We start from the raw sequence: 26,190 nt of genomic DNA on the forward strand, positions 1-26,190 counted from the left end.
AAGGCATAACAATATCAGTTTAGAAAATGTAATTTAATTATTGCAAAGAAACAGAACAAAAATAACAACATAAAATTGTAATAAAAAGAAAAATGTATTCGTTTTTCTAGAGAGTGAACTGTAAATTGTGTAAATTAATCATCATTACAAACTATATTTTCACACATTAAAGAGGGTGCCTGGCAAAGAAAACACATTTTCAAATACCCTATTATGGAATTTTGAGTTGATAAAGGGGAAAGGTTCCCCTTTCAGGACCCTTTCAGAGTGGAAAGCAGCTATGTGTATATAAAGAGTATCCCTCAATCTAGAGGACCTACAGTGGATATAAAAAGTCTACACACCCCTGTTAAAATGCCAGGTTTTTGCATGTTACAAAATCAGTACAAGATGAATCATTTCAGAACTTTTTCCACCTTTAATGTGACCCATAATCTGTACAATTCCATTGAAAAACAAACTGAAATCATTTAGAGGGGGAAAATAAAAATATCAAAACTACAATAATGTGGTTGCATAAGTGTGAACACCCTCTTAAAATTCGGAATGTGGTTGTGTTCAGAATTAGCCAATCACATTTAAACTCATGTTAAATAGTAGTCAGTACACAGCTGCCATTATTTAAAGTGGATTCTGAGTAACCCCATATAAAGTTCAGCTGTTCTATTAGGATTTCCTGACATTTTCGTTGTTGCATGTGACGGCAAAAGCCATGGTCCGTAAAGCGCTTACAACACATAAAAGGCATCAGTCAGGAGAAGGGTACCAAAGAATTTACAAGGCATTAGTTATACCGTGGAACACAGTGAAGACGGTCATCAAGAAGTGGATTACATTTGACACAACAGTGACATTACCAAGAACTGGACGTACCTCAAAACTTGATGAAAAGACAAGATGAAAATTGGTCCAAGAGGCTACCAAGAAGCCTACAGCAACATTAAAGTAGCTGCAGGACTTTCTTGCAGGTACTGGTTGTGTAGTGCATGTAATAACAATCTCCCGTATTCTTCATATGTCTGGGCTGTGGGGTAGGGTGGCAAGACAGAAGCATTTTCTAACAAAGAATAACATCCAAGCCCGGCTATGTTTTGCAAAGACCTACATCAAGTTTGCCAAAAGCATGTGGGAAAACGTGTTATGGTCTGATGGGACCAAAGTTGAACTTTTTGGACATAATTCCAAAAGGTTTGTTTGGCGCAAAGCCAACACTGCACATCATCAAAAGAACACCATACCCACAGTGAAGCATGGTGGAGGCAGCATTATGCTTTGGGGCTGTTGTTCTGCAGCTGGAACTGGGGCTTTAGTCAAGGTAGAGGGAATTAGAAACAGTTCCAAATATCAGTTAATATTGGCACAAAACCTGCAGGCCTCTGCTAAAAAGCTGAAGATGAAGAGGAATTTCATCTTTCAGCACAACAACGACCCAAAGCATACCTCCAAATCAACAAAAGAATGGCTTCACCAGAAGATGATCAAAGTTTTGGAATGGCCCAGCCAGAACCCAGACCTGAATCCCATTGAAAATCTGTGTGGTGACCTGAAGACGGCTGCACACAGGAGATATCTCGCAATCTGACAGATTTGGAGCACTTTTGCAAGGAAGAGTGGGCAACAATTGCCAAGTCAAGATCTGCCATACTGATAGACTTCTACCCAAAAAGACTGAATGCTGTTATAAACTCAAAGGCTAATTCAACAAAGTATTAGTTTAAGGGTATGCATGTTTATGCAACCACATTATTTTCGTTCTTTAGGTTCTTTCACAGATTACAGTTGATTGCTGGTGGTCTCAGAAAAGGGACAACCTGTGATCAGTTTATCATTGGAAGAGCCTTCTAACAAAAAGTGATTATCCAAGATGAAGAACCCCTAATAAATTTATTTTTCTTCTCTCCTTACCCACCTGTACCATGCCTATTCAGAACAAATCAAACATAAAAATCAATCAATCAATTCAATCAATCAATCAATCAATCAATCCAATCAAAATCCAAGATTCTAGCAAAATATCATCTTTAAAGAGGATTTGTCATCAGATTTCACAATACAAACTGCATACATTAGTTAAAATAAATAAAAGTTTAAATCTCTTAGACCTGATGAAGCTGGTGTATTTACTTTGAAATTCCATGTCAAAATAGTTGTATAATTGTTTCTCGAAGTCTTCTCGTCTGATATCAAAATGAGCATTTTTTGACTACTAGACTTATAAAATGCTAATTGCGGAAAGGATTATACAGACATTCTGACATGGATTTTCAGAGTAAGTGCACAAGCTTCATCAGGTCTACAAGATCTATTTAATAATGTATGCAGTTTGTATTGTGAAATCTGGTGATGGATCCTCTTTAAATAGGTTTCATTTTAAATTATAGTTACCATAGATTTGTTGCTTCTCACATGAAATGAAAATTCATCAATGTTTATTGTTTTTTTCATAGCTGTTCCTCTTCCGACTGCAAACTGTTCCTGGAGCCAACTTTACACAGTGTGCCACACATGGGAGCTTTGCCCACCGCTGGCAGGAAACAGCATACAACATGTTCACTTTTTTCACCCTATTTATTACACCGCTTGTTGTCATGATTGTTTGCTACACTCGTATCCTTTGGGAAATTGGCAAGCAAATGAAGCATAAGAAAGGTGAGACATCTTTATTACTTTTACACAAGGAAGACTTCCTCCCACTATCCTTTCTTCACTTAAATATCTCTTCATTGAACCTACTGGGTCCCATTAAAACGTAAAGGCCCAACTCAATTTTCTTCCTAAATTTAGGCCAAGTGACTAAAATAATATACTGAAATGAAATAAATGCTTAAACTATATAAATATGCTAGTAATAAAACTTCACTTTGGGCAGGAGGTATAAATTTAAGTATTTTTATTTATTTATAATTTGAAACAAGCAAGTCAGCAAGACAAGTTAAAAGTTGGCATTATTGGGGATGTGTGAAATAGAACTCCTAATAATGTCCTAAATGAAGAGGATAATATAAACCCCCTGAAAATAAATGTTCTCAGGGATTTCAATACACATCTCTTGTACTGAAAAAGCTTCAATTTCGTTTGGACTGTGTTATGGAAACTTTTGAAAGGGTTTAGGCAAATGACAGATTTATAAGTCACTTTCACTCCACCATTGGGATTCTAAAGTTGCTATCTACTATGATAGCATTTTTTTTTGTTATAAATCAGTAGTACAGGTGAATACAGAAAACGTCTTTGTAATATACACAGATCAGCCATAACATTGAAACCGCTGGCAGGTCAAGTGAATAACAATGTTACAATGGAGCCTGACAAGGGGTGGAAAATATTAGGCAGCAAGTGAAAACACAGTTCTTGTTGCATTGGAAACAGGAAAAATGGGCATGCGTAAGGATCTGAGCGACTTTGACAAGAGCCTAATTTTAATGGCTAGACGATTGGGTCAGAGCATCTCCAAAACGACAGGTGTTGTGGGGTCTTGCCGGTATACATTGGTTAGCACCTACATACAAAAGTGGTCCGAGGGAGGACAACCGTGAGCCGACTATAGGATCTTGGGCGCCCAAGGCTCATTGATGCACGTGGAGAAAGAAGGCTATCGTGTCTGGTCCAATTTCACGGAAGAACTACTGTAGTAGAAAAATCAGAAAAGTAAAAAGCTATCTATGATAAAAAGGAACACTTGGGGCTGTTAAGAAGCGTCTGTGTCTTTAAGAGCGCCATGACTACTGATCTAGCTTTTGGGCGGTTCTGTTTACTTCCTGAGCCTATCCCATTTGTCTGTCTTCTTCCTTTCAGGTATAGGGTGGCTATTTATACCTTTGCTTGTGAATTTTCTTCTTTCTTAAAGAGGCTCTGTCACCAGATTCTCAAATACCTATCTCCTATTGCATGTGATCGGCGCTGCAATGTAGAGAACAGTAACGTTGTTTTTTTTTTTTTTAAACGTTCATTTTTGGCCAAGTTATGAGCTATTTATATATATGCAAATGAGCTTTGAAATGGACAACTGGGCGTGTTTTTTTCGTATGTAAAACTGGGCGTGTATTGTGTTTTTAACTGGGCGTGTTTACTTGTTTTACTAACTGGGCGTTGTGAATAGAAGTGTATGATGCTGACGAATCAGTGACCAATCAGCATCATGCACTCCTCTCCATTGATTTACACAGCACATAGTGTTCTTACTAGAACGATGTGCAGCCACATACACAAGTGTCCTGATAATGAATACACATGACCTCCAGCCTGGACGTCATGTGTATTCAGAATCCTGACACTTCTGAATCTTCTCTGTGAGATTCCAGCAAGCCACGCGTAATCTCGTGAGATTACGAGGTAAACGAGATTTCATTTCCCTTGCTGGCAATCTCACAGAAAAGATTCAGAAGTGTCAGAACACTATGTGCTGTGTAAATGAATGGAGAGGAGTGCATGATGCTGATTGGTCACTGATTCGTCAGCATCAGGGGCGTAGCTAAAGGCTCATGGGCCCCGATGCAAAAGTTCTCATTGGCCCCCCCCCCCCGCAAAACTCCTTATTGTCCGACGGTCGCTGGGTCTCCTAAGTGACCCAACAATGCAACACTAGCAGCCGGGGTGTCACTAAGGCTGGGTTCACAAACACCCTATTTACGGACGTAATTCGGGCGTTTTAGCATTGAATTACGTCCGAAAATGCGGCTCAAAAGCGTTGGCAAACATCTGCCCATTCATTTGAATGGGTCTTACGATGTTCTGTGCCGACGGTCATTTTTTTTACTTACGGCTGAAAACAGCACCGTAATTTCAGCCGTAACGGACGCTGCCGTGTGAACATACCCTCAGGGCTTAAAATGTCAGGGGAAATAGCCCCAATACATATGTGTCCGCCCAAAAAAATGTGTGTATAGGAGACAGCATAGCATATCTATAGCACTGCGACCCTATAAACTATGGATAGGATTAGATACATTGGCTCAGCAGACAGTATCACACATGATAGGATTAGATACAGTGGCTGAGCAGACAGTATCACACAGATAGGATTAGATACAGTGGCTGAGCAGAAAGTATCACACATGACAGGGTTAGATGCAGTGGCCCAGCAGACAGTATCACACATGATAGGATTAGATACAATGGCTGAGCAGACAGTATCACACATGATAGGATTAGATACAGTGGCTCAGCAGACAGTATCACACATGATAGGATTAGATACAGTGGCTGAGCAGACAGTATCACACATGATAGGATTAGATACAGTGGCTCAGCAGACAGTATCACACATGATTGGATTAGATATAGGGCCCAGCAGACAGTATCACACATAATCGGATTAGATATAGGGCCCAGCAGACAGTATCACACATGATCGGATTAGATACAGTGGCTCGGAAGGCAGTATCACACATGATAGGATTAGATACAGCGGCTCAGCAGACAGTATCGCACATGATAGGATTAGAGATAGGGCCCAGCAGACAGTATCACATATGATAGGATTAGATACAGTGGCTCAGCAGACAGTATCACACATGATAGGATTAGATACAGTGGCTCAGCAGACAGTATCACACACGATAGGATTAGATACAGTAACTCAGCAGACAGTATCACACATGATAGGATTAGATATAGGGCCTAGCAGACAGTATCACACATGATAGGATTAGATATAGGGCCCAGCAGACAGTATCACACATGATTGGATTAGATACAGGGCTCAGCTCGCTGACATTGCAGCTCCAGCGTTGGACCCAGGAAAGGTAAGAATAATAATTTTGCTTCTTTGTGTGTTACTGATTATTTTTGTGTGTTTGTGTTTTTTTTACAGGTTCGATTGTTGGACTTCGGATATGAGGACTTCAATGACGGTGTTTTTTTATTCTCAATAAAATGGTTAATGAGGGTTGTGTTTTTTTATTTCAATAAAATATTTTTTCTATGTGCTTGTATCTTTTTAAACTTTATTATCACCGCCTTAGTAATGGCCGCTGGCTGATTGACAACCTCCATTACTAAGGCGGGGCTTAATGTTAGCCGCTGCAGAGGCCAACACTAACCTCCATTATTACCCCGGTACCCACCGCCACCAGGATCGTACCCGGCTCTTCCCAGCACCCCTGGTGTCGGTGGGTACCGGGGTAATAAAGGGAGTTAGTGTTCGCCTCTGCATCGGCTAACACTAAGCCCCGCCTTAGCAATGGATGCTATCAATCAGCCGGTGGCCATTACTAAGGCGGTAGTAATATAGTTTAAAAAAAAACAAAGACATAGAAAAAATATTTTATTGAAATAAAAAAAAAAACACACAACCCTCATTAACCATTTTATTGATAATAAAAAAAAGCCGTCATCGAAGTAGTCCTGGAATCCGCCGTAGTCCAACGACCAAACCTGTAAGAAAACACACAAAAAAAACTATTAGTAACACATGTGTTAGGCTTAGATACAGGGCCCATGTGTGATATTGTCTGTGGGACCCTGCATCTAAGCCTACCACAAGGTAGGCTTAGATACAGGGTCCAGCAGACAGTAATCTTATACAGTATAAGATTACTGTCTGCTGGACCCTGTATCTAAACCTACAGTGTGGTAGGCTTATATACAGGATCACACATGGGCCATGTATCTAAGCCTACCATGTGATTGGCTTAGATACAGGGCCCAGCAGACAGGATCACGCATGGGCCATATATCTAAGCCTACCATGTGATTGGCTTAGATACAGGGCCCAGCAGACAGGATCACACAATCTGTGATCCTGTCTCATGGGCCCCCTAAGCCTGCTACAATCGTAGGCTTAGGGGTTGTGCAGCCCCTAAACATTGATGGCCTATCCACAGGATAGCTGCTTCCCCTTCGTTTCACTACTCGCTCACACTGTGAATCGCCGACACCGATTCACATTGTGACCGGAATGAAGGGGAGCAGCTCTCGTACGAGTGCTGCGGCCCCTTCAAAACAGCTGATTGGCGGGTCCCGGGAGTCGGACCCCGCCAGTCAGGGCTAATCTTACCTTCCTCTTCAGCCGCGGCGGTAGTTCTGTCGTTTCGATGCTGTGCGCGGCGCATAGCGCTGTGACGTCATGCGATGCGCACAGCGCTTGACGTCAGGACCTCCGCTGCAATCCGGAACCAGGAAGGTAAGTACAGTCTGTTACTATAGTAACAGGGGCCCGCGGCCCGAGTTACTATAGTAACTTTTTAAGGATGTGGTGTGGGGGGCCGTGGGCCCCCTGGCTTCGGGGCCCGGTCGCAATTGCGACCGCTGCGACCCCTATAGCTACGCAAGTGGTCAGCATCATACACTTCTATTCACAACGCCCAGTTAGTAAAACAAGTAAACACGCCAGTTAAAAACACAATACACGCCCAGTTGGACATATGAAAAAAAACACGCCCAGTTGTCCATTTCAAAGCTCATTTGCATATATATAAAATAGCTTATAACTTGAACGTTTAAAAAAAACAAACAAAAAAAACTTTACTGTTATCTACATTGCAGCGTCGATCACATGCAATAGGAGATAGGGATTTGAGAATCTGGTGACAGAGCCTCTTTAAATGTGATGATCAAGCTCTTACTTACTCTGTGCCCTAGACTTCTGGACTCCTTGAAAACTGACCTCGGCTTGTCTCTCGTTAATCGCTTGTTTACTGATTTTTATTATCTGCTCCCAGGCTGGTTCTGACCTCTGCTGTACCTGATTTCCACCTGCTTTGTTTTGGACTTTCTGTTTACCCTCTGGCTGTCTGGTTCCTATTCAGGTATAGCCTGCATTGCACCCCTTATCCAACACTGAACTCTGTTAGAACAACCCGGGTTCTGTGCAGCAAAAGTTATCCCGCCTTGCGGTGGGCTCTTTTTCTAATACCTCAGGGTAGCCTTAGATTCTGTCGATCAGAGTTGTGACGGATTTGGGGTTGCGGTTTTATTTGCACGCTTACTCCCGACAGTCTCCAGCAGCCTTTTGGGAATTGCGCAACCAGTGATTCCATAACATATGCACAAGCCTAACATATTCACAAGCCATGATAGATTATATTAAAGACAGTCTACGTAAGGGTCATATTCGTCCACCTACTTCTCCGGTGGGTGCAGGTTTTTTCTTTGTTGAAAAGAAAGATGTCGGCTTAAGACTCTGTATCGACTATCGTGAATTAAATAAGATTACCGTTAAGAATCAATATCCTCTTCCTCTGATCCCGGACCTGTTTAATCAGATCTTAGGAGCCAGGTGGTTCTCTAAACAAGATATACGCGGGGCCTACAATTTGGTTTGCATCCGCAAAGGGTATGAGTGGAAGACAGCATTTAATACTCCTGATGGTCATTATGAGTATTTGGTCATGCCTTTTGGTTTAAGTAATGCTCCAGCGGTTTTTCAAAACCTGGTTAATTATATTTTCAGAAATGTTGTTAATTATATTTTCAGAAATTTTGTTGATGCCTCAGAAATAGGTGTGGGGGCTGTGTTATCTCAAGGATCTTTTGTATTGACTAATTTGTGTCCCTGTGCTTTTTTTTCTTGCATATTTTCTGCCACTGAAAAGAACTATGATATTGTAATCGTGACCTTCTTGCTATGAAGTTGGCGTATGAAGAGTGGCGCCACTTTATAGAGGGGGCTAAACATCAAATGACTGTACTGACTGACCATAAAAAGCTGACTTTTTTAGAATTAGACTCAATCCCAGACAGGCTAGGTGGGACTTGTTCTTTACCAGATTTGACTTTATTGTAACCTACATACCCGGGTCTAAAAATGGCAGAGCTGACGCATTATCTCAAAGTTTCTGTTCCTCACAGGTCCCTGACATTCATCCTGACCCTGATCAATCTAAAGAGATAGTGGTTTCTGCAATATCACCTGATCTTCCAACTGAAATTAAAGAATGTCAGCAACTGGAAGAAAATATAGATATAGTTGGTGTTGCTGAAACATGGCTGGACTCTTCACATGACTGGGCTGTAAATCTACAGGGTTTTACACTTTTTCGGAAAGACAGGACAAATAGGAAAGGTGGTGGTGTATGTCTGTATGTGAGAAATGATATGAAGGCGAGTCTGAAAGAGACAATAGTGGGTGAATACTGTGAGGAGGTTGAAACCTTGTGGGTGGAACTAGAAAGGGGGGTAAACACTGAAAAAATTACTTTTGGTGTAATCTATAGACCCCACAATATAACTGAGGAGATGGAAGTTCAGCTATATAAACAGATGGAGCGGGCTGCACAGGCGGGTACTGTAGTGATAATGGGAGATTTTAATTTCCGGGATATTAATTGGTGTCATGGTTCAGCTTCAACTGCAAAGGGGAGACATTTCCAAAACCTGTTGCAGGAAAATTTATTTTATGGGCCAGTTTGTGCAAGACCCGACTAGAGGTGAAGCTCTGTTGGATCTGGTCATTTCTAATAATGCAGATCTTGTTGGGAATGTCAATGTTCGTGAAAACCTCGGTAACAGTGATCATAATATAGTTACATTTTACCTATACTGTAAAAAACAAACGCAGGCTGGGAGGGCAAAAACATTTAATTTTAAGAAAGCCAATTTCCCCAGGATGAGGGCTGCAATTCAGGATATGGACTGGGAAGAACTAATGTCAAATAATGGAACAAATGATAAATGGGAGATTTTGAAATCTACTTTGAGTTATTATAGTGCAAAATTTATTCGTATAGGTAACAAGTATAAACGACTCAAATTAAACCCCACATGGCTTACACCTTCTGTGAAAGGGGCAATACACGACAAAAAAAGGGCATTTAAAAAATACAAATCTGAGGGTACAGCTGTAGCCTTTGTAAAATATAAAGAGCTTAATAAAATCTGTAAAAAGGTAATAAAATTAGCAAAAATACAAAATGAAAGGCAGGTGGCCAAGGATAGTAAAACAAATCCCAAAAAATTCTTCAAGTATATAAATGCTAAATAGCCAAGGTCTGAACATGTAGGACTCCTAGATAATGGTAATGGGGAGTTGATCACAGGGGATCAAGAGAAGGCAGAGTTACTAAATGGGTTCTTTAGCTCTGTATATACAACAGAAGAAAGAGCAGCTGATGTAGCCGGTGCCAGTGCTGTTAATATATCAGTTGATATACTGAATTGGATGAATGTAGATATGGTCCAAGCTAAATTAAATAAAATAAATGTGCACAAGGCCCCGGGACCAGATGGGTTACACCCTAGAATTCTTAAAGAGCTTAGTTCAGTTATTTCTGTCCCCCTTTTCATAATATTCAGAGAATCTCTAGTGACTGGTATAGTGCCAAGGGACTGGCGCAGCGCAAATGTGGTGCCTATTTTCAAAATGGGCTCCAGGTCTTCCCCGGGTAATTATAGACCAGTGAGCTTAACATCCATCGTGGGGAAAATGTTTGAGGGGCTATTGAGGGACTATTTACAGGATTATGTGACAATAAATAGCATTATAAGTGACAGCCAGCACGGTTTTACTAAGGACAGAAGTTGTCAAACTAACCTAATTTGTTTTTATGAAGAGGTGAGCAGAAGTCTAGACAGAGGGGCCGCTGTGGATTTAGTGTTTTTGGACTTTGCAAAGGCATTTGACACTGTCCCCCATAGACGCCTAATGGGTAAATTAAGGACTATAGGTTTAGAAAATATAGTTTGTAATTGGATTGAGAATTGGCTCAAGGACCGTATCCAGAGAGTTGTGGTCAATGATTCCTACTCTGAATGGTCCCCGGTAATAAGTGGTGTACCCCAGGGTTCAGTGCTGGGACCACTATTATTCAACTTATTTATTAATGATATAGAAGATGGGATTAATAGCACTATTTCTATTTTTGCAGATGACACCAAGCTATGTAATATAGTTCAGTCTATGGAAGATGTTCATGAATTGCAGGCAGATTTAAACAAACTAAGTGTTTGGGCGTTCACTTGGCAGATGAAGTTTAATGTAGATAAATGTAAAGTTATGCATCTGGGTACCAACAACCTGCATGCATCATATGTCCTAGGGGGAGCTACACTGGCGGATTTACTTGTTGAGAAGGATCTGGGTGTTCTTGTAAATCATAAACTCAATAACAGCATGCAGTGTCAATCAGCTGCTTCAAAGGCCAGCAGGATATTGTCGTGTATTAAAAGAGGCATGGACTCACGGGACATGGATGTAATATTGCCACTTTACAAAGCATTAGTGAGGCCTCATCTAGAATATGCAGTTCAGTTCTGGGCTCCAGTTCATAGAAAGGATGCCCTGGAGTTGGAAAAAATACAAAGAAGAGCAACGAAGCTAATTAGGGGCATGGAGAATTTAAGTTATGAGGAAAGATTGAAAGAATTAAACTTATTTAGCCTTGAAAAAAGACGACTAAGGGGGGACATGATTAACTTATATAAATATATTAATGGCACATACAAAAAATATGGTGAAATCCTGTTCCTTGTAAAACCCCCTCAAAAAACAAGGGGGCACTCCCTCCGTCTGGAGAAAAAAAGGTTCAAGCTGCAGAGGCGACAAGGCTTCTTTACCGTGAGAACTGTGAATCTATGGAGTAGCCTACCGCAGGAGCTGGTCACAGCAGGGACAGTAGATGGCTTTAAAAAAGGGTTAGATAATTTCCTAGAACAAAAAAATATTAGCTCCTATGTGTAGAAATTTTTCCTTCCATTTTCCCGTCCCTTGGTTGAACTTGATGGACATGTGTCTTTTTTCAGCCGTACTAACTATGTATCTATGTAACTATGTAACTATGTAACTCGCTCCGCAAACCATTCCTGCAGGGAAGTTGTTTGTACCTCCTCAGTTCAGATTTAATTTTCTCATTGAGTTACATGATTCTGTTGTATGTGGCCATCCAGGGATAACTGGGACTGAAAGATTAGTCTCGCGGCTCTATTGGTGGCCGTCTTTGTCTCGTGTTGTGAGTACCTATGTCTCTTCTTGTGATGTCTGCTCTCGCGCTAAGACTCCTCGAACTCGTCCTATGCGTGGACTGCTGCCATTGTCTGTCCCACAGAAACCGTGGTCTCACATGTCCATGGATTTTATCACCAATTTGCCTTTCTCTAAAGGGAAAACTGTCATTTGGGTTGTGGTGGACCGTTTCAGTAAAATGTGTAATTTCTGTAACGACGGGGGTAGGGAAACGAATAAGTGAGCCCTAATCTACCCGCCACTCTGTCCCTGCCTACTTGCAACGACCCGCCCTAGGCGACGGGATACAACTGGGCGGCGGTCCCTACGCTCAGTAAGTGCACGAGACAAACATACAAGGGAATACAAAGCAAAGGGAAAGGGGCAGTTGCCCACGGCAACACCGTGAGCAACAGAGTGGTGAACGAGCCAAGTCAAACCAGGAGAGCACGAGGTACCAAACGCAGAGCAGAAGAGTAGTCAGTAAGCTAGGGTCAGTATGGAGCAGGATCAAATAGTTAGGAGCTGTAGCTGGGCCAGGAAACCACACGGAAAGAATCACAAGCAAGGGAGAAACAGGAAAGGCAGGTATAAATAGACAGAGGGCGGGAGCTAGCTCCGTCTGGCCAGGCTGCGATAGGCTCTCCCACTCCTAAGCCTGCCATCCTGAGTGGTGGAAGAAGGAGTCAGTCTCAGAGACGTAGATTCAGGTGTAGACTGATTACCTATGGGAGTTAATCCCGAAGCTGTGCCTGGCAGATCCTTTACAGTACCCCCCCTTTTATGAGGGGCCACCGGACCCTTTCTAAGAGGACCTGGTTTACTGGGGAAATGAAGGTGGAACTTCCTGACCAATACCCCAGCGTGAACATCCCGGGCGGGTACCCAAGTCTCCTCAGGCCCGTATCCTCTCCAATGGACCAGGTACTGGAGGGAGCCTTGGACCATCTTGCTGTCCACAATCTTGGCCACCTTGAATTCCACCCCCTCAGGGGTGAGAACGGGAACAGGAGGTTTCCTCGAGGGAGCCAAGGACGGGGAGCAGCGTTTAAGGAGGGAGGCATGAAACACGTCGTGTATACGAAAAGATGGGGGTAACTCCAGCCGGAAGGAGACAGGATTAAGGAATTCAATGACCTTATACGGCCCAATAAACCGGGGAGAAAACTTCTTGGACGAGACCTTAAGACGCAAGTTCCTAGACGATAACCACACTAGATCCCCGACCATAAACAAGAGGTTAGCAGAACGTTTTCTATCAGCCTGAGTTTTTTGTACGCTCTGGTACGCCTCTAGGTTCTTCTGAACCTGGGCCCAGACTGTGCACAGTTCCCGATGAACGACCTCTACCTCTGGGTTGTTGGAACTACCATGTGAAACAGAGGAGAACCGTGGATTAAACCCAAAATTACAGAAAAAGGGGGAGACCCCTGAAGAGTTACTGACCCGGTTATTAAGGGAAAATTCAGCGAGGGGAATGAATGAGACCCAATCATATTGACAGTCAGAGATAAAACACCTTAAATATTGCTCTAGAGACTGATTAGTCCTCTCAGTTTGGCCATTAGTTTCAGGATGGAAGGCAGAGGAGAAGGACAGATCAATCTCCAACTTTTTACAGAAGGCTCTCCAAAACAATGAAACAAATTGTACCCCTCTGTCCGAAACAATATTGACAGGGACCCCATGGAGACGCAGGATGTGTTTGACAAACAAGGTAGCTAACGTCTTGGCGTTGGGTAGTTTCTTGAGGGGCACAAAGTGGCACATCTTACTGAAGTGGTCTACTACCACCCACACCACCGACTTGCCTTGGTATGGAGGCAAATCGGTGATAAAATCCATGGAGATATGAGTCCAAGGTCTCTGGGGAATGGGCAACGAACGTAGTAAGCCCGCTGTTCGGGACCTGGGAGTCTTGGACCTTTCACAAACCTCACAAGCGGCGACGTAGGCCTTAACGTCTTTAGGCAACCCAGGCCACCAATAGTTTCTGGCAATGAGGTGTTTGGTACCCAGGATGCCTGGAAGACCAGATAGTGCAGAGTCATGATTTTCCCTAAGTACCCTTAGCCGGTATTGCAGGGGAACAAACAGCTTGTCCTCAGGAAGGTTCCCGGGAGCTGAACCTTGATCAGCCGCAATTTCAGAGACTAAATCAGAATCAATAGAAGAAATGATTATACCGGGAGGCAAAATACAAGCAGGATCTTCCTCCGAAGGAGGGCTGGCCATGAAGCTACGCGACAGTGCATCGGCCTTAATATTTTTAGACCCAGCCCTATAGGTAATCAAAAAGTTGAATCTGGTAAAAAATAGCGCCCATCGAGCTTGTCTCGGGTTTAGCCTCCGGGCAGATTCTAGGAAAACCAGATTCTTGTGGTCGGTAAGGACCGTTACCTGGTGCCTAGCCCCCTCCAGGAAGTGGCGCCACTCTTCAAATGCCCATTTAATGGCTGAGTTCGCGGTTGCCAATATCATAGTTACTCTCAGTGGGCGAAAACTTCCTGGAGAAGTAGGCACAGGGGCAGAGATGGGTGAGGGACCTGATACCCTGGGACAAGACAGCCCCCGCTCCCACCTCGGATGCGTCAACTTCCACGATAAATGGCTCCATTTGGTTTGGCTGAACCAGCACCGGGGCCGAGATAAAGCATTTCTTAAGGACCTCAAAAGCCTGGACAGCCTCAGGAGACCAGTGGAGGAGATCAGCACCTTTGCGAGTGAGGTCCGTAAGAGGCTTAGCGATAAACGAGAAGTTATCAATAAATCTCCTGTAATAATTAGCGAACCCCAAAAAACACTGTAAAGCCTTCAGGGAGGCAGGTTGGACCCATTCCGCCACAGCCTGAACCTTGGCGGGGTCCATGCGGAATTCATGAGGAGTGAGGATTTGACCAAAAAATGGTATCTCCTGTACCCCAAACACACATTTTTCGGTTTTTGCAAACAGTTTGTTTTCCCGAAGGACCTGGAGCACCTTCCTGACATGCTCAATGTGGGAGGGCCAGTCCTTGGAAAACACCAGTATGTCATCAAGGTACACTACAAGAAATATCCCCAGGTAATCTTTCAAAATCTAATTTATGACATTATGGAAGACCGCCGGAGCATTACACAACCCAAAGGGCATGACGAGGTATTCGAAATGACCTTCGGGCGTGTTAAACGCAGTCTTCCACTCATCCCCCTCTTTGATGCGGATAAGGTTATATGCCCCCCGTAGATCAAACTCAGAGAACCATTGGGCCCCCTGAACCTGATTAAAGAGATCAGGAATCAAAGGAAGGGGATACTGGTTCCTTACAGTGACCTTATTCAGGTTACGGTAGTCAATGCATGGCCTAAGACCACCATCCTTCTTCCCTACGAAGAAGAAGCCAGCACCTACCGGAGAAGTAGAGGGGCGAATGTAACCCTTGGCCAGGCATTCCTGGATATACTCTCTCATGGCTTCACGTTCGGGACAAGAAAGATTAAATATCCTACCCTTAGGAAGCTTAGCTCCTGGTACCAATTCGATAGCGCAATCGTATTCTCTATGAGGAGGTAACACTTCGGAGGCCTCCTTAGAGAAAACATCAGCGAAGTCCCGAACAAACTCAGGTAGCGTGTTCACCTCCTCAGGGGGAGAAATAGAATTAACAGAAAAACATGACGTCAAACATTCATTACCCCATTGGGTAAGCTCCCCAGTATTCCAGTCAAACGTGGGATTATGCAACTGCAACCAGGGAAGGCCTAAAACCAAATCGGACGATAATCCCTGCATCAACAGTACAGAGCACTGCTCCAAATGCATGGAGCCAACAAGGAGTTCAAAAACAGGGGTATGCTGTGTAAAATAACCATTAGCAAGAGGAGTGGAGTCGATACCCACTACCGGGACAGGTTTAGGCAAATCAATCAAAGGCATAGCAAGAGACATAGCAAATTCCACAGACATGATATTAGCAGAGGACCCTGAATCCACGAAGGCACTGCCGGTAGCAGACCCACCACCAAAAGAGACCTCAAAGGGAAGCAAGATCTTATTACGTTTCATATTTACGGGAAATACCTGTGCGCCCAAGTGACCTCCCCGATGATCACTTAGGCACGGAAGTTCTCCGGCTGCATTCTTACGCTTAGGACAGTTGTTCACTTGATGCTTGTCATCCCCACAGTAGAAGCAGAGACCATTCTTCCTGCGGAAATCTCTACGTTGTTGGGGGGACAGGAAGGCCCCGAGTTGCATAGGTACCTCTGAGTCTTCCGGGGAAGAACGAAGCAACGGAACCTCGGGAGGCATCATGGGGGAGTCGGAGGAGAAAACACTTAAACGTTTGCGTTGTCGTTCCCTGAGACGTCGGTCAAGTCGTACCGCTAAAGCCATAACCTGGTCTAGGGAGTCAGAAGAGGGATAGCTAACTAGCAGGTCTTTCAGGGCATTCGACAGACCCAACCTAAACTGGCACCTTAAGGCAGGGTCATTCCACCGAGAAGCTACGCACCACTTCCTAAAGTCAGAACAATACTCCTCAACAGGTCTCTTACCCTGACGTAAGGTCACCAGCTGACTCTCGGCAAAGGCAGTCTTGTCAGTCTCGTCATAAATGAGTCCGAGAGCAGAAAAGAAAAGATCAACGGAGGAAAGTTCAGGGGCGTCAGGAGCCAAGGAGAAGGCCCATTCTTGGGGCCCGTCCTGGAGCCGGGACATAATTATACCCACTCGCTGGCTCTCAGAACCTGAGGAGTGGGGCTTTAAGCGAAAGTAAAGCCTACAACTCTCCCGAAAGGAGAGAAAAGCCCTCCGGTCCCCTGAGAACCGGTCGGGCAACTTGAGGTGGGGTTCAGGAGGTGAGGTGAGGGGAACTACCAAGGTAGCATCAGGCTGGTTGGCCCTCTGAGCCAGGGCCTGGACCTGTAGGGAGAGACCCTGCATTTGCTGAGCCAGGGTCTCAAGGGGGTCCATAGTGGTGTCAGGGACCAGGGTAGACTAGGTATGGGCTTGTGATTATGTAACGACGGGGGTAGGGAAACGAACAAGTGAGCCCTAATCTACCTGCCACTCTGTCCCTGCCTACTTGCAACGACCCGCCCTAGGCGACGGGGTACAACTGGGCGGCGGTCCCTACACTTAGTAAGTGCACGAGACAAACATACAAGGGAATACAAAGCAAAGAGAAAGGGGCAGTTGCCCACGGCAACACCGTGAGCAACAGAGTGGTGAACGAGCCAAGTCAAACCAGGAGAGCACGAGGTACCAAACGCAGAGCAGAAGAGTAGTCAGTAAGCCATGGTCAGTATGGAGCAGGATCAAATAGTTAGGAGCTGTAGCTGGGCCAGGAAACCACACAGAAAGAATCACAAGCAAGGGAGAAACAGGAAAGGCAGGTATAAATAGACAGAGGGTGGGAGCTAGCTCCATCTGGCCAGGCTGCGATAGGCTCTCCATCTCCTAAGCCTGCCATCCTGAGTGGTGGAAGAAGGAGTCAGTCTCAGAGACGTAGATTCAGGTGTAGACTGATTACCTATGGGAGTTAATCCCGAAGCTGTGCCTGGCAGATCCTTTACAATTTCATTCCTTTGCCTCAACTCCCTGATTCCCAGACTTTGTCTAGATTATTTGTTTATCAAGTGGTTCGTCTGAATGGTATTCCGGAAAATATTGTCTCTGATTGAGGTGTACAATTTGTGGCTAACTTCTGGAGAGCCTTCTGCAAAAACTTGGTGTACAGTTATCTTTCTCTTCTGCATTTCATCCTGAGACTAATGGACAAACTGAGCGCTTTAATCAAACCTTGGAACAGTATCTTAGGTGTTATATTGCTGATAACCAGGTTGAATGGGTCTCATATCTTCCATTAGCGTAATTTGCCATAAATAATCGCCACCATGTTTCCCTTCATACATTGCTGTTTTTCTGTAATTATGGTTTTCATCCTCATTTTGGTTCATTTTCCACCTCTTCTAGTGATAACCCTCAGGTGGAAGTTGAATCAAATAAACTGTGCACAGTTTGGGCTCAGGTTCAATTAAACCTGCAGAACTCCCAAGTTACTCAAATGAAAAATGCTGACAAAAAACAGATGGTGGGTCCTGTGTTTGGTGTGGGGCAAAGGCTGTGGCTCTCTACTAAAAATCTCTGACTGAAAGTACCGTCTCGCAAGTTTGCTCCTAGGTTTATTGGTCCATATAAAATTGTTGAAATTATTAATCCTATATCTTTTCGTCTGGCTTTTCCTCCGTGTTTTTCACAAATCTCTCCTTAAAAATATTTTTCCACCATCTAATCTTCACAAGAAACCTCCTCCAGTTCAGATGGAAGGAGATGTGGAATTTGAGGTTCAGAGGATTGTGGACTCCAGAAGGGCTAGGGGTATTCTCCAGTACTTGGTGCACTGGAAAGGGTATGGGCCAGAGGAACAAACTTGGGTTCCGGCCTATTATGTACATGCTATTTGTCTAGTTAAAAGCTTTCATTTTCCCTTTGAAACCTAGGCCGGGGTTTAAGGCTCCGGTGGCCCCTCGTAGTAAGGCGGATACTGTTAGGAAACGTCTGTGTCCTTACGATCGCCATGTCTGCTAATCTATCTTCTGGGCAGTTCTGTGTATTTCCTGAGCCTATCCCTCTTCTCTGTCTTCTCCCTGTCAGGTGTAGGGTAGGATATTTATACCTGGCCTCCTTCCTCTTTCTTTGCTTGGGAATTTTTCTCCTTTCTTAAATGTGGTGATCAAGCTCTCACTTACTCTGTGCCCTAGGCTTCTGGACTCCTTGGAAACTGACCTTGGCTTGTCTCTCATTAACCTCTTGTTTACTGATTTTGATTATCTGCTCCCGGCTGGTTCTGACCTCTGCTGTACCTGATTTCCACTAGCTCTGTTTTGGACTTTCTGTTTACCCTCTGGCTGTCTGGTTACCTGTTCAGGTTTGCCTGCATTGCACCCCTTATCCAACACTGAACTCTGTTAAAACAACCTGGGTTCTGTGCAGCGAATACCATCCCGCCTTCTGGTGGGCTCTGGTGAATATCTCAGAGTAGCCTTAGATTCTGTCGATCAGAGTTGTGACAGATTTGGGTTTGTGGTTTTATTTGCACGCTTACACCCGACAGTCTCCAGCAGCCTTTTGGGAAATTCGCAACCCCAGTGATTCCATAACAGGAGCTGCGTCACCGCAGATGAGTTAGAGTGCCCATGCTGATGACAGTCCACTGCCAAAAGCGTCTACAATGGGCATGTGAACATCATAACTGGGTCGTGGAGAAATGGAAGAAGATGGCCTGGTCTGATGAATCACGTTTTCTTTGACATCATGTGAACAGCCAGGTGTTTGTGTCGCTTAGAAATGGCACCAGTAAGCACAATAGGAAGAAGGCAAGCCAGCGGGACCAAGGCAGTGTAATGCTCTGGTCAATGTTCTACTGAAAAATCTTGGGTCCTGGCCTTCATATGGATGTTACTTCGACAGGTACTACTTCTACCTATACATTGGACACCTTTTGGAGGTCTTGTGGAGTGCATACCTTGATGGGTTAGAGCTGTATTGGTTACATGAGGGGGACAACACAATTTTAGACAGGTGGTTTTATATATATATATATATATATATATATATATATATATATATATATATATTGTATGGCTGAACGGTATATTTTATAGGGGAAAATTGTATCTTCCTCTTCATCTATGTAGTTCCACTCTCTATGACACCTGCAGTCTGTTTCGATGTGCAGAGGGCTCCCTTGCCCACAGAACATCTGCCCACAGTGTTCTACACTTTGGATGAGAGGGCAGCTTGAAATTACTGCATAGTTATGGCAGACATCACAAGAGTAAAAGCCTCTGCTCAGCAGCCATGTACAGAGAAATCCTGCATCCTACCTTAAATGCCTGGGTCGGAGGCAGTGAAAAGAAATACAATTTTCCCTATGCATACTTCCTAAATAGTTAGATCGGAGCAGGTAAAAGGAATGAAATCCACAACACCCAAATATAAAAAAACATACTTAGCAACAGTCCAAATTAATCTTCAGAGGATATCACTTCTCCCAGCACGTATGCGGTAGACAATCGATATTCCCAATGGTTTGCACTTAGTTCTCCTGGGTCCTGTAGGTCCACAGAAATAGGTATCGATCTCCAGATACCAACTCCCAGATGTTCCAAAGGATTGGAACATAAACTCTAAGAATATAAATAAATTATAGCACAACACTGTGGGATTAACTTCACACCACAGTGTTTATTCCATACTTACAAGGTATATAAAAAGTTTGAACATATCAAATATAAAAACATGCAGCACGCCAAATTTCCTGCCCGAACCTGGGTTTCGGACTTCCGGCTTTTTCCATGGAATGTGGTAAAAACTGTCCTTTTACAGTGAAAATTGGGTGTCTCCTTAGAAAATGAAGTGCGTTGACACCTCTATAGCCTGTCCATGTCATTCACCGGACAAGCAATAGCATGAAGCTAGGGCGTGATCTGTTACAATGCTTTAAGCTATTATAGCCCAAGTAGAAATATTAGGATTTCATTTTACTGTTCAGATCTTGACGTTCTATTGAGTTTGACTTTTCCTATGAAGAGCAGCTTTACACAGATATAATATCTCTTTATTTGCAGTGAGAATATGTCAGCAATACTAAATATAAACATTCAATATGTTTCGTGATAGATTTTTTGCAGAAATTTCCAAAAAGAGATGCCAATGTTTTGGAATGTGGACATGAAGTTGCTTTCCTGTTATCCCACTCCATGTGCAGCTTGTGGGATAACCCTGCTGGCGTCCAAGGCTTGTGCATTCCCTGTTTCCCCACTCTGCTTTTTGATGCGAGGAAAAGCTGCTAATTGTCTCTGTGAGAGCCCTTTAATGTCACGCTCAGAGGATGCTTGCATATCTCATATATCTTATAGTAAATGACAAGGGAGATAATGGGTTGTTATAAAGAGTTTTTTCTCTGGAGCTTTGGGTGAATAAAAATGCATTTCAAATCTCCAGAGTAAGCAAAGTCAACGGTCATGTGCAAATGATGAGTACATTTTTTCGTGCAGGGCACTGCTATAGCTTCGAGGGTTAAGAGAAAGACATGCCTAAGTAATCCTAGACAAGCCATTTCACTGACAATTCTTCTTCAATTCAGGGACACAGCTTTTAACTGTCAATAAATAATGAGAGTGATTCCACTGAGGCGGTGATAAATGACAGGAGAGAAACCAGACAGTTGCATTACTCCCCCTGCAACTGCTGCACTGTGGCGGTCCCCGTACGGCCCCGGACCAAGTTTAAGCATAGGGACCCACTTTAAAGCGATTGCCTTGAAGTGGCAAGTGGGCTTATACAGTTTGTTTAAAATGATGCTGCTGTGCTGCATGAAATTGCTTGATAATCGCTGTGCGATTTCGCAGGTAACCAACCAGCAGTTTTACCCGCAACACCATGTGGCCGTTAACAAGCAATTTGACAACGGCAAGCTTTAAATAGCTTACCGTAAAGTGGCAATTGGGCTTACACAGTTTGAAAACAATGTTTACAAAAAAACTCATGTTCATTTTTTTTAATTGTGCTTAGCAGCAATATATCACTGTAAAAATACTGGATGTTCAGACCATGTCTTATTTTTTCCTGGATTTATTACATGTTGACTATATTCTACCAAATATCTCAGAATTTATAGCCTGTTCTGCTGTGTAAATATTTTAGCTATGGGTTTACTACTTTAGATCAATGTTTTGGGTGATTTTTATAAGAAACTGTAGCTGCAGCAACATTGTAAGGGCCTGGCCACCACTGCCACCCTAGACGTAATGAATGAAAAAAGCCACCCACCTCGCTAATCAAAATCCAGCAGCCATTATTTAAAAGACTTCCTGGCACCGTTCTGTTGCCTGCTACAGTGGTTCATCCTTAAATTTAGGGTTGAGACTTTAATTCTTTGACCTCTGGACCTATGGTTGCTCATCTGGATTACTTGCACATTATCCGCTGGTACTGTGGTTGCTCAACTGGAGTTGATCTTCTACCTGGTAATCCAGTTTGCCCTGATGATTCTCTATTGTGTTGCCTGATCGTTGCAAACGCCCTACTTTCCCTACTATGATTCTATCCTCGGATTCTGAGTTAACCTAGAGCAATGTTGGCTACTAGGCTTATATTCCCATGCTAATTGCAAACACTTGCTCGTTTTTCTTTGCCTTGGCTCCTTGCTATTTATCCAGGAATTTAATCTCTAGAGAAACACCTTTCCTTGTAGTCCAGCAGAGTATGCAGACACAGGTAAAGGGAGACCTTAAGGTGAATTGTGCTATCCGTTTGTACCATTAGTTTTTCTCATATTTCCCTAACCACTCACATAGACATAGTAGAGTCAGCCTTTTTTGTTACAACAGCCATGACATGAATTTAATGTATAAAATTAACTTGACCTACCCGAAGGTGAGTCTACTCTTGTATATTACAGAATTGCATCTACAGCATCAATCTAATTCAATTTACAAGAGAGGCTACAGATGTGTCCTTCCTTACCTTTCCTCTTATCTCAACATGGCCAGAGATGTGTGGAGCGAGATAATCAGCTTTAAAACTAAACATGATTTCACAATACTTTGTCACGAGATGTCTATGCTATATGTGTCTATGTTTGTCCGCCCAGTGGTTTTGACGTGCATTGCGGCCTTTTACAAGTTTTGCTAGAATGTCGCGATATTGTTCTTATGAAAAATTGGAGTACTTAACCAAATTCAAGCAAAGGTAAGGGTGGACACATCTGTACGTAATAGTAGAATACAGTGGTTGTAAAAAATATACCGTATTTTTCGGACTATAAAACGCAGTTTTTAGCAAGAATAAATCTTTCTAAAAAGTCCCTGCATTTTATAGTCGGCAGTCAAGGGACCCGGCAGCGCCGGGCCCCCTGACCACTTCTTAATTAACCCTTTCCCGACCCGTGATGTGTCAGCACATCATGGAGCGGGGAGGGGATTATGTTTGGAGCGGAGCAGGCTCACGTGCTGAGCACGCTCCATACACTGCAGATGTCAGCTGTGTTTTACAGCTGACACACTGCTCTAACGGCCAGGAACAGCAATGGCGCTGTTCCTGGCCGTTTAGTTAAATTCAACGGTCAATAGAGACTGCGGAATTTATAGGGGTCTTCCCATGAAGGACATTTATGACATATCCACAGGATATGTAAAAAATGTCATATAGATGCGGGTCCCGCACCTATCTCTAAAACAGGGCCCCCTAAATGCCGTTCTGTCTTACCCAGCTCCGCTGTCTCCCAACCACTTCCTGGTTACATGGTCGAGTTACGGAAATAGCATAACTCGCTTAGCTACGCTGTTTTCGTAACTCCCTTAGAACTGAACTGTTGTTACGGGAACAGCGTAGCATGCTACGCTGCTTCTGTAACTGCCATTCACTACTATGGGAGTTACGGAAACAGCGTAGCTCAGCGAGTTACGCTGTTTCTGTAACTCGACCATGTAACCAGGAAGTGGCCGTAACTGTTTCCGTAACTCATCCATGTATTGTACCAGCGATCTAATGATTGCTGGTTCAAGTCCCATAGGGGAACTAATAAAGTGTGTAAACAAAAAAAAGTTTGATACATTTTCTCATTTTCATTTTTATCCAACCACAATGTAAGAATAAAAAAATAATACAAAAATTTGTATCGCTGTGTCCGTAAAAGTCAGAAACTATTACAATATAGCATTATTTGACTCACACAGTGAACAGTGTAAAAAAAAATACATTCAAAACCCCAGAATCGTTGTTTTTTGGTCACCATAGCGGTAAAAAGAATGAAATAAAAAGTGAATAAAAAAATTATATGTACCAAAAAAATAGTGCTAATAAAATCTACAGCTCGTCCCTCAAAAAAATAAGCCCTCACACCGCTCAAACGATGAAAAAATATAACTTATGGCTCCAAGAATGTGGTGAAACCGAACAAATAATTTTTTTAACCAATAGTATTTTATTTGTAAAAGAAGTAAAATATGATTTTTTTCCCTATTTTCTGTTTTCTAAAACCTGGGTACTCTACACTTTCTTTTTTATGATGTGCTAGCTGCTCTATATTCAGGTGTATACAAAGCGGCTTTGTGCGACTTGTGTGGTCACAGAGCACGCATCAGCCACCTGTGATGAAGGGGGTGGCACAGGTGGCCTAACAATGGATGCTTGTGACTGCTACAAATCTTTATATTAATTGTATAGCAGATTTTATAGCACTTTTATTTGATTACTTTATGTAGGGAGTTATTTGATCACTGTATGTTGCTCTTATTTGAACACTGTAAGGTGGTATTATTTGAGCACTGTATTTACATTGCCTTAGTATCAGTGCCACACAATGTACAGTATATTATTTTTGCAGTGTTGGTGGTGGCAGGACAGAATAGCATTACTTTTAGGAAACTTTATATAAAAGTTATTATAGCATCATACTGTATGGCCCTTATGATTCGGCACAATGTGGTATTGTTATTTGTATTCTGTATATGCAGTAGTCCAATAAAAAAGTGTAGATTTAACTTTGGTTTACAAAAAAAAGTTAAGTTGCATTTTATGGAGCAGTCTGCCAAAATCCCGAAATATCAATGATTTCTCTAATCCATCTGCATCAGTGGTTTGTATGTGCTCAGTTTCTTGTATATGTCCTCTTATCTGATTATGTAGTTGTAACAAGACGAGAACAGAGCGGTCTTTAGTCTTGTTCAAGCACCTGTTCTGTAAATTTGTGACATACAGTATTGTGCGAATTCATTATCTTGAACCAGTGGTGAAATGTATTTGTCTGCAATGGAGTCCCTCAGGATGATGTAGTCAGTGACCGGCAAACATATTTTATAATTTATGTGTTTTTTTTATTCCCAGAGCTAGCAAGAAGTAAAAATGACCTCATCTCCAAAGCACGACTGAAAACACTGAAGATGACATTAGTTATTGTGGTATCATTCATGGTCTGCTGGACTCCTTATTATCTGTTAGGAATATGGTACTGGTTCCAGCCAGAAATGATTTACCTGACCCCTGAGTATATTCATCATAGCTTGTTTCTCTTTGGTCTTCTTCACACCTGCACTGATCCTCTTGTATATGGATTGTACACCCCGTCCTTCAAAGAAGATGTGCGCAACTGGCTCAGAAGAGTAGGAGGACTTCTGTCAAGAAGAGCAAAAAATAGCAAGCAACTCGCAGACTCTGAGATGACTATCAAAGACTTCACCTCCATGGATGGACCAACATCTACTGGAACAACCCTGCAGTCTATATTTTAAAGTCAACACTAGGATGTTTTTGGATTGTCAAAAGACTGTTAAGAGACTCTAGACACAAAATTCTAAATGACATATTAAATCCATCAGACAACCCACGGTGGGGGGCCAATGGGAGGCTTTAGAAGTATTTATCATCCACATTCCAAAGCCCTGCATTTGCTATTTATTTTAGACATGAATACTCAGCCACAAAGACAGTTCTATAATGCAGAACATTTTTCTAGATGCGGTTCTATATATACCGGTGGCCTTTCAAGCATTGTCTTCAAGTCATATTTATATTACTAGTAAGAAAGTTTTTCTATTTTTTTCAGTACTTTAAAAGAAAATTCATAGGGATTATCCAGGATTTTGAAAAGAATGGCCTATCTTTAGGATAGGCCACCAATATTAGATCGGTGGTGGTCCAACTCTCGGTACCCCTGCCGATCAACTATTTGCAGGGGCCGTGGTGCTCGAACACCTGAGCCTCTTCATTGTTTACATGGATTTAATTTTTGTTTGTACTTGCACACGTTATTATATTCATAGCGGCTGTGCAAGGTATTGAATAGGACAACTCTGCAATACAGCCGCTACAGCCGCTACGAAAGTAAAGGAGTGTGGAAGTACGAACAAAAATGGAATCCATGTAAACAATGAACAGGCTCCATCGCTCATATGAGCGCCACGGCTCCTTCAAGCAGCTGATCGGTGGGGATGCCGAGAGTCGGACCACCACCGATCTAATATTTATGGCCTATCTTAAGTATGGGCCATCAGGTTTAAATTCCCAGATAACACCTTTAAGTCACACTATGGTAGCTCACAAATTCATGTTGTTTTATTGAACTGTACTGTGTACTATAGAACACAATAACCAACCTCTATTCCAGGTGGTGTTTCCACATTAAGCCAGCACAAGAGAAAAACCAGTAAAACTACATTTTAAAATATAAGGACAAGAGTCAAATAAATAAACGCCACAATAAACATAAAACACAGCTTCAAACCATTAAAAATGATGTATATGGGAAACAACACTGCACAGGAAC

General features: G+C 42.8%; 1 protein-coding gene across 1 annotated transcript in view; it reads left to right on the forward strand.

The window, feature by feature from the left end:
• LOC142748176 (gonadotropin-releasing hormone II receptor-like) overlaps positions 1–25,586 on the forward strand; it is a 50,496-nt gene extending 24,910 nt beyond the window's left edge. Inside the window, exons 4-5 of the mRNA XM_075855293.1 lie at positions 2,448–2,649; positions 24,753–25,586. Coding sequence (XP_075711408.1) covers positions 2,448–2,649; positions 24,753–25,156 — 606 coding nt within the window. The 3' untranslated portion in view covers positions 25,157–25,586. The remainder of the gene's footprint in view (positions 1–2,447; positions 2,650–24,752) is intronic.
• Positions 25,587–26,190: the final 604 nt, after the last annotated feature.

This window comes from Rhinoderma darwinii, chromosome 3, assembly GCF_050947455.1.
Source record: "Rhinoderma darwinii isolate aRhiDar2 chromosome 3, aRhiDar2.hap1, whole genome shotgun sequence".
NCBI classification, from domain to species: Eukaryota; Metazoa; Chordata; class Amphibia; order Anura; family Rhinodermatidae; genus Rhinoderma; species Rhinoderma darwinii.